Genomic DNA, 9,766 nt, shown 5'->3' on the forward strand with positions numbered 1-9,766 from the left:
TCAGCCTCCCCAGGATCCTGTCCACGTCCTCGGGAGCCACAGAGTCAAACTCCTCCCATACAACAGTCTCAAGACCTGCTCCCGTCTCCTCCCCCGGGGCCACCCAGTCAGAGTCAAGGCCTTCTCGGATCCGAGCGACTTTGTCATACAGATATTGCGCAAAGTCCTCGGCCCTCCCCTCCAGGGGATCCCCTCCCTCAACTGGAGGAGAGAGCGGGTCACCCTGAAGAGGGCGGCCGGGCGGTTATCTGATGACGCGATGAGTGTGGAATAGTAATTAGATCTAGCCACCCTCATCGCCACTAGGTAAGATCTAACATGCATCCTTACCTGTGCTCAGTCGGATTCGGTTCGGCTAGCCCTCCAACTGCTCTCTAGGCGTCTTTTCTGGCGTTTCATCTCTCTCAGCTCCTCCGTAAACCAAGGAGCCAGTTGAGATCTGCGCCAGGTCAGAGGCCGCAAAGGCACGACTCGGTCCAGTGCTGCGGCAGCGGCTACTTCCCAGGCCGCCGCCTGATTTTCCGCCGAGTCGTGAACTAGATCCTCCGGATATGGCCCAAGCTCCGTCAGGAACCTCTCAGGTCACAGCCCAGTAGTAGGAACCTGCTTTAGATAATTTATTTATTGTTTATGTGTTTTCAAATCATTCTTGATTCATGGTAATGCCTGCACAAGTCCATTTGGGTTTCTTGGTAAGGCTTTAAAAAGTAATTCACTATTGCCTTCCTCCTAGGCTTGAGAGAGCCACTGACCCAAGGTCAACCAGCAGTTTTGTGCCTAAGGCAGGATGAAACTCCATGATCATCAGAGTTTTATCCTGGTTCATTCACCACTCTCCCAAACTAACTATTTTGTAGAGACTCTACATGGAATAATAACCTTCATATATAGATGGTATCGCTAGTAACCCTGATTCATCCACATTCACTAATATAATTTAATAAGAGCATACATCCACTTCCCTGTCTGGCCCAAGCCCAGGGATCAGATAGTGAGATCAAATCGAATTCAATCCTATATTAGCTTATATCTAAGGGACAGAATGTTCCCAAACTAAAGCTATAACTTTCTTACCTACCACCGTACATATATCCTAAGAGATTCTAGGATGTGGCTACCTTGAACTCTTTTCTCTTCTCTTTTCTAGCTTGGGACTGTGCAGTTTCTTATTCTAGGCCTCTTTCTGGAAAACCCGTATGTTGCCAAAAATCTCCCTCACTGATTCTACAGGTGCACATTGCATCACATTCCTAAACTTTCTTTTTCTTGCTTTTTAATTCACCTATAGTTCTGCTTCTTAGAAAGACCAGTCTAAGACAACTCACAGTGGCCACATTGCCATGGCTGGGTGGGTGTGGCTGGATGGGCATGGCCAACTCAATGCTGCTGACTCAGCATAGCCAAGTAGGCAGGGCCAGATGGGTATGGCTGGGTCAATGCGAATAAGTCACACACACCTGCTAGCGCGCGCGTGTGCATGCACACACACACACACACACACACACACACACACCATTCCACATTGGGGACTTTTATCAACATCTGTGCTGGGAAGCTACCAGTTGCACCCGTCCTTCTCCTTCTTGGGGAGAAGAACCTCTTATTTGGTGTGCTGTGCTTGTTCCCATTCTGATCACAAACCAGCAGGGAGTGGTTGAGAGCAGGACACTTAAAGCTTTGGTCTGGAGAAAGTTTGCAAAGGGATGTACTGCAAAAGCAACACTAAAGGGAAAAATGAACAGTGAAATCACTAAGTGTCTGCATTTGAGAAATGAAAATGTGTGCTGCAAAGGGGAGCCTCCAGCTTGCTAAGCAAAGTGGGGAAAGAAAAGAGTTTACAAAAGTCCCCAACCTCAGAATGATATGTGTGTGCGTGTGTGTGTGTGTGAGCATGCAGCACACCAAAGGAAAAATCTTTCTCCCCAAGCCCAGGCGCAATTGGCAGCTTGCCAGCTCAGAGGCAGATAAAAGTCCCCAAGCCTAGAATGGTGTGTCTTAGCTAGTGGTTAATGTTTCATTTCTGTCAGCTTTAGCTGATGAGAGGTTCTAGTTTCATTCCAATGAAACTAGAAAATGAAAACCCCCAAACTTTGATATGGAACACTAAGGAATACCTTGTATTTTTAGTTATTTATTTCTAAATAAATAGGAAATATATTTTGGAGGGCTTTTTGCTAATCCAAGAAACATGGATGGAGATGGCTTTTGATGAAAGATATTATATATATTACTGCAACATGTCATAGAATTTATAATCCTGAACAGGTTGTTATTTTTCAGGCAATTATCAAATTAACCCCAATTATATTTCTTTCAACAAAGGAGCTTTGTTAATCACCAGCAAAATTAAAACCTAAGACAGAAGCACCTTGTCATTATTTGCTCTATAAGGCAAAGAAGCAGAATATATTTGATGGTGTTCTTAATGCTCTTGGTTGGTGCTGTAAACCAAGCAAGTGATCATTCAAGTTAGGCTGTGCTATTCAGCCGAGAATCTATTACAAGAAAAAAATTGGGCAAATGAAAGACTGCAAACACGGAATTCTATCATGCAAATTAATGAAGCTTTTTGTGTTTGTCTTAATGCTGTTGTTTAGGGCAGTTTCAGAGATTCCTAACATGAATTGCATTGTTGGTGATCCTGTTCCAATTCTTCATAAATACTATCAATCAGGAGATGTCATTATTGCTGGTATTTTGTCTCAAATCTATATATTTTCAAACACAATACACTTTCATGAAAAACCTTCCACTGACCTTTTCTATGATGCTGAGTAAGATACTCATGAATCTAAAACTAATTATTCAGAACTGAGTTTGATATCTGGTGCTGGGTCTGTATTGTATTATCCCTTTTTCCATGAAGACTGAAATTGTTTAAAGATATCTTGGTTGTCAAAGTCCATTAATAATGCATTGGGAATCAACAGTTTTACTTAATCTCATTCATATGGATAAGTTAATGATTTTGAGTTCATGATTTTGGCAGATCAAATTCTCAGTGAATTCTGTGGAAGAGGTTTAATATTTTTTATATATCTACTTTTCTGCAGTTTATTAATTAACCTATCTGTAAATTATTTTGGAGGAAGTGTTACAAATCCCACATAATAAAATATTGTTTTATGTTAAATTTGTAACTTTTTGCATGAGGATGAGATGCTAATGAAATATTTACTTTTAATAAAGTTTCACAAAGTATAATCATAAATCCATTTGCTAAATTTCTTGATTAAAATCTTTCTTACAAAAATTTTGTTTTGTTTTGTTTTTACTAAAGAAATATCCCATTTTATTTCAAGATTCCCCTATTCCTTAAACAGAATTGGAGTAATTCAATGGCATGGCAAAATAAATTTGTTCTGAGTATTGCTTTTGAGTTGTTGTTTTTTTAAAAAAAACACTCATGTTTTTTTGAGTTACGAAATGCCTGTATGTAATGGAAGATAAGAATTTCCCCATTTTTAAAAAAATATCTATTGATTTATACTGAGACTTAAAGCTGTTCTAATTTTCACTGTTTCTAAGTGAAATATCAACAGTGGAACTGATTACCAGTATGCTATTATGAATAACTGAAGTTTTGATTTCCCAGAACTTCAGTTATTCATAATAATATAATGCTTAGTTATTTTAGTCTTGCAAGACTTCTGTGGAAAGGAAAAAACCTTGTTAAGCTGTAATTTTGATTCAGTGTTATCTGATCAATGCACTCTCATCTGATGGTAGCTTTAAGTACAATATATTTAAAGCTATTTAAATACAATATATTTAAAGCTACTTTTCTGAAACCAATTTGCTCAAATGAGCATTTCATTTCATTTCATTTCAGGATGGTGACAGCTTTACCAACACGTTTTATCTTTGGCATTTGCTATAGAGGAAATCAATGGAAATCCCCAGATTTTGCCCAATCTCACTCTGGGCTCCCATATCTACAACAGCAATTTTATTGCAAGCTGGACATACCATGCCTCAATGGAACTCTTCTCAACACAAGGCAAGTTAATCCCTAACTACAAATGTGAAACAGAAAACAATCTAGTTTCAGTCATTGGAGGACCTAATTCTGAAGTCTGTATCCACATGGCAGCTATCCTGTCTATTTACAAGATTCCACAAGTAAGACTTTCTTCCCAGGTTTTAAATCTATATCTGTCTGTCTTTCTGTCTGTCTATCTGCCTGTCTGTCATTTAAGTTTAATGTTTCTCCCTTTGGGAACAAATAATTTTGAAAAATATACAGCAATTCCCTTTCCTTTTACTATGAACTATTAATGAAAACCTGTAAAGAACACAGATTTCCCTTTAGTGAGAAATAAATAAATATGTAAAATAGTAGGGGAATAGTTTTGTTTTGATGTTCCAACATGCAAACAAAACCATTTGCATGTTGCAATGCTATACTGACTGAACTGACTGAAATCACTTTCATGCAATGCTATACTGACTGAACTCATCCCAAATCACTTTCATTTTTGATTGAGTTCAGTCTGCTGGAGATTCTTAGTTTATCTTTTTCAAAAGCATTTTTTCACATTTCTATTGTATATTCTTATTGTTACATAGCAAGGCATATGCTTTTCAGCACATTCAGTCTACAGGGTTAGAGAACCTGACTTCATAAACTCCTTCATGTAAGAAAGAAATGGTATTTAACTCACACACGGAAAAGAATGTAAAATAAATTTATCTAGTTATTAATTCTCTAACACAATTTTTATTTATGTACTACAGTTCACTTATGGCTCTGCTTCTGAGATGAATAGGAAAACTCAACCTGTTTTCTATCACCAGATGTTTCCAGATGTACACAGACAATATAATGGGATTCTCCAGTTACTATTACATTTCCAGTGGACATGGATTGGGATACTATACGACCATGATAACAATGGAGAGAAATTTGTCCAGGATGCACTTCCTGTATTTTCTGAGAAAGGAATCTGCTTTGATTATATAGAAAGATTCCCAGTAATTACATCAGTTAGTGACATTGATAAGATTATGACAGAGGGAATAAATCAGTATAATGCTATAATTAAAAGCATTGCAAATGTATCCATTGTTTATGGTGAAATTGAGACCATGATATTTTTCAGAATGTTTTCCATATTTTCAAAATATGAGGATGTATCAATTATGGCAAAAGGAAGGGTTTACATTATGACAGCTCAAATGGAATTCACATCATTCCCCTTTCAAAAGAATGAAGACATAGACTTGCTTCATGGTGCCCTATCCTTGGCAATTCACTCAAAGGAGGTCCCAAGATTCACTGACTTACTTCACTTGGTAAATGCTGAAGGAGAAGATGGTTTCATTCAGGGTTTTTGGGAAGAGGCCTTTGGATGTTTTTTTTCTGAGTCCAGGATAAACAGGGAAGGAAGGATTTCCTGCACCGGTGAGGAGAAACTGGAGAATCTCCCAGCATCCATTTTTGAAATGAGCATGACTTCCCATAGCTACAGCATCTACAATGCAATTTATGCTGTGGCATATGCTTTGCACAACATGCTTTCATTTAAACTGAAAAAAAAAGAGAGTGTCATTGAAGCAATCCAAAGCCTACTGGTCCAACAGCTATGGGAGGTAATGTCTTAAACAATTAAAACTGATTACAATTAGGTCAAAGTGTCTCATAAATAAATAATAATAATGCTTTGTGTTGTATTTCTTTGTGCCTAAGACATTTTGTTAATTGGTTCCAGGAGGTGTGATAAGTACCAAAATCTATAAGTAGCAAACAAAATTTCCCTGTAGGAAATAATATAGTGTGTCACAAGGCAGCTGATAACAACGTCCTAGTCTGTGCTTTGAGTACCAAACAAACAATGAGTATCGGGGCAAGATTTTTGCTTCAAAATCCATTGAGTACCAAATTTGATAAGTTTCAAAGTAATTGAGTACCAACTACGTGGTACTCACATGGTTTAAAATTTCAAAAGTATATATGATCTGAGTAGGAATGGAAGCTGGTTAACAAATGTGGACCATATCTTCAGAGGCAAGTAGGTCTAATTCACAGCAGATGCTCATGAAACATCAGGAACTCTGTTGTCTAGACCATAGTTACTAATTACTGAAGCTCAATATTACCTAAAAATGTGAATCAGGGAAGCTAGTATTGGTTCACAAACTGTCAGGTGATCTCTTTTTTCACAGTGGTAAGATGTGCCTTTCTAAATAGGCTGCATTTCTACTTAATTCATTCATGAATATTCTGTAAGGAGTGTAATAGTGATTTTTGTAGGTTCCAAACAACTTCAGTTTTATAATTAGAAATATGTTGGATCAGTTGTAGAAAGACTGTCATTGATACATCTTCCCAGAAAGCTCTGATAGGCTATTTGCCTAAGAGTTCTTATGTATTGAGACATAATCATACAGGCACAGTTTGCACCCATTTACTCAGAAAATAAATTTATTCATCCTAATTTCTCCTTTTTCTCTAGAACACTATTCTAATTCCTTTTTCCTACCTATATCTATTTGTTAAATGGAAAAGAGAAATATCCTTAAATATATCCTGATGAATTGCAATCTCATCTCCTTTCTTTAGCTTAACCATTTTGTGAAAATCATCTCATTTAACAACAGTGTTGGAGAAACAGTTTTCTTCAATGAAAATGGAGAAATGGAAACTGGATTTGATATTATCAACTGGGTAATATTCCCCAACCTTTCTTTCCTTAGAGTCAAAGTTGGAGATATACAACCCTTGTCTCTCACAGAAAAAACATTTACTATTTCAGAGGAAACCATAATCTGGCCAAGGTGGTTTAATATGGTAAGTCCTGTAAACCCTTTGAGTTCTATTCAAACTTTAAAAAACTTTTTTTTGAAGTAACTCTTCTTCAACTGTCTCAGAAAGTTGTCTGAAAATAAAGAGAAAATGTAGAAAGAAAAGTCAGATCATGAGATATAGGAGAAAGAATCTAACATGAAATATTCAAATATTTATTTCTACATACATCAATATGCACGAATCATACATTTCAGGACCCGCATGTCACCTCTTCTTACTTAATGTGTCCATGTGTGAATGTCATGTTTATTTGATTGCATTCATTTACACTATGTTTTCCATCCAAAATCATGACTATATATATTTGGGAGGTATATTCATTCATTCGAGTTATTTTCTACAATTGAAATATTTTTAATTGTAAACTTGTAAGAGGAAAATCAATAATAAACAAAATATCACTGAGAAATGCTAATGAATTCAAAATATGACATTTAAATAGCATTTGATTGGTGCAGATATACATCAAGTTACTTTTTTAAAAAAATCTGGCTCACCTGAATTCATTCTGAATAATTCATCTATACAAGCACAGGACACACAATTGAAAAACATTTTTCCCTTAACGGATTCTTCATTGTAAGTTATCATATATGAATTCCTTCTGAATGATTCATCTGTAAAAGCAAAAGCCACTATGATTATTTGTAGATATGCAGATTTGCAAGATGGACAATATTCTTCTCTTTCTTTTATCTATAGACAAAGCCTCTTTCTCTCTGCAATGACAATTGTCATCCAGGTTACAGGAAGGCCAAAAAAGAAGGGAAACCATTTTGCTGCTATAATTGCCTTCCTTGTCCAAGAGGGAAGATTTCTAATCAGAAGGGTAAGTGATAATATATGGAGGAGTGGTTGCCCACTTATGGTCTGTGATCATGACTGAGGATCTGCTGAGGATCTGCAGGTTGTCCATTATGCAGTTGTCTATATGGATAAACAGTTAGAACAGATTTATTCATTCTAATATAGTTTTCATGAAAGCTATACATAGAATAAAAGCCTGTTTCTCTTTCCCCACAGATATGGACAGCTGCTTTCAATGTCCATTAGATCATTATCCAAATGAGGAGCAAAATTTCTGCCTTCCAAAATATGTAACATTTTTGTCCTATGAAGAAATACTGGGAAATATTTTTACTAGTTTTATTATTATTTTTTCTATCATTACTATTTTTCTGCTCTGGCTTTTCATTAAACACCATGACACCCCTATTGTGAAAGCCAACAATGAGACCCTCACCTACATTCTTCTCATCTCTCTCCTGCTCTCATTTCTCTGTGTTTTGCTTTTTATTGGTCGGCCTCATCAATGGACATGTCTTCTTCGGCAAGTTACTTTTGGCATCATCTTCTCTGTGGCAGTTTCTAGCATTTTGGCAAAGACTATCATTGTAATTCTAGCTTTCATGGCTACCAAGCCAGGGTCCAGAATTAGAAAATGGATGGGAAACAGACTGGCTGTTTCTATGGTTATTTCTTGTTCCTTTGTTCAAACCATTATTTGCATTGTATGGCTATCAAGCTCTCCCCCTTTCCTAGATGCTGACATGTATTCCATGCCAAAGGAAATTGTACTGATATGTAAGGTAGGGTCAGCTGTCATGTTCTACTGTGTCCTTGGTTTTATGGGTTTCTTGGCAATTATCAGCTTCATAGTGGCTTTCCTGGTCAGGAAGTTGCCAGATACATTTAATGAAGCAAAATTTATCACCTTCAGCATGTTGGTCTTTTGCAGTGTCTGGCTGTCCTTTGTTCCAACCTATTTGAGCACAAAGGGGAAATATATGGTGGCTGTAGAGATCTTCTCCATTTTGTGTTCCAGTGGGGGGTTACTGGCTTTCATCTTCTTCCCAAAATGTTATATTATTCTGGTGAGGCCTGATTTAAATAACAAGGAACTTCTAAGAAGGGGGAAAAACTAAATAATTTAAAGTTAGTCATAAGTAAAACAGTTTACATTAAAAATATTTCTTTTTCAAGTAACCATCTTGTATTTTATAAGGCTGTGTTCTCATTATATAATTTCCCTCTTCTATAACTGAAATGGAATTTCAATTAATTAGCTTTAAAACAAGCTACTGTATGCTTTTGGGGATTTTTGTTCAGTTCTTGAAATGTCTGCTGATCAAAAGCCAGTTGAAATGTTTAGTGGCCATCCATCCATCCATTTATTTTCATTTATTTATTTAAGCAGCAGCACTATGGCAGATTCTACCTATTCAACATATTTCAAGAATAAAATATGAATAAAAGCAACATTTTTCTTCAGGTGTAACTGAAAAGTGTAGTTTATTTATTTATTTATTTATTTATTATTTCAATTTATATCCCGCCCTTCTCCCGAAGGACTCAGTTATTTTTTACATAATGTTAAGAAATCAAAAATTTGTTTAAAAAGAAAGCCAAAGGAATGTCCTTGGAATTTTTCCAAAATGTGACCAAAACACTGATATTCTTGAACTTTGTCAAATTTTGTGAGTGAGCAAATTGGAAAGTAAAATGTAGGAAAAAATGATGCTTCAATTTAATGTTTATAGTTTTTACCTATTAACTATATCTTTTAGGAATGAATACTGTCATTTCTGTGCTTAAAATATTCGGTGTTCTTGATCATTTGATTGCTCGTTATGCTAAGGTTTTAGAAAAAAGTAGACCGTATATTTTTAAACAGTGATGTAATTAACATAAATAGGATGGAAGATTCAATTGAAAATGTTTCTAAATTGCTACTTATCAATAACACATTACTTTAATAAAAGGTATGACAGATGGTGATTTTTTTCAGACAATTCATATGCTTGATATATTCACTTTTCTTAACTAAGGATTTATCAATGCTAAAACATATACCTCTTTTATAGTTTGTTTTAAAGCCAATTTAATTATATTATGGATTTCATCCTAAAACATGCCAATTGTTCTGAATCGTATAGATCTATGCAACTCTAACTAGAG

At 36.0% G+C, this 9,766-nt stretch overlaps 1 protein-coding gene across 1 annotated transcript in view; it reads left to right on the forward strand.

Annotated features, from left to right (window-relative positions):
- The window catches only part of LOC107289516 (vomeronasal type-2 receptor 26-like), a 9,589-nt gene extending 856 nt beyond the window's left edge, over positions 1–8,733 (forward strand). Inside the window, exons 2-7 of the mRNA XM_015818289.1 lie at positions 2,598–2,692; positions 3,881–4,122; positions 4,738–5,592; positions 6,563–6,667; positions 7,511–7,637; positions 7,832–8,733. Of these exons, the coding sequence (XP_015673775.1) occupies positions 2,598–2,692; positions 3,881–4,122; positions 4,738–5,592; positions 6,563–6,667; positions 7,511–7,637; positions 7,832–8,733 (2,326 nt within the window). The remainder of the gene's footprint in view (positions 1–2,597; positions 2,693–3,880; positions 4,123–4,737; positions 5,593–6,562; positions 6,668–7,510; positions 7,638–7,831) is intronic.
- Positions 8,734–9,766: the final 1,033 nt, after the last annotated feature.

This window comes from Protobothrops mucrosquamatus, unplaced genomic scaffold (genome assembly GCF_001527695.2).
Source record: "Protobothrops mucrosquamatus isolate PMUCROS unplaced genomic scaffold, P.Mucros_1.0 scaffold711, whole genome shotgun sequence".
Classification (NCBI taxonomy): domain Eukaryota; kingdom Metazoa; phylum Chordata; class Lepidosauria; order Squamata; family Viperidae; genus Protobothrops; species Protobothrops mucrosquamatus.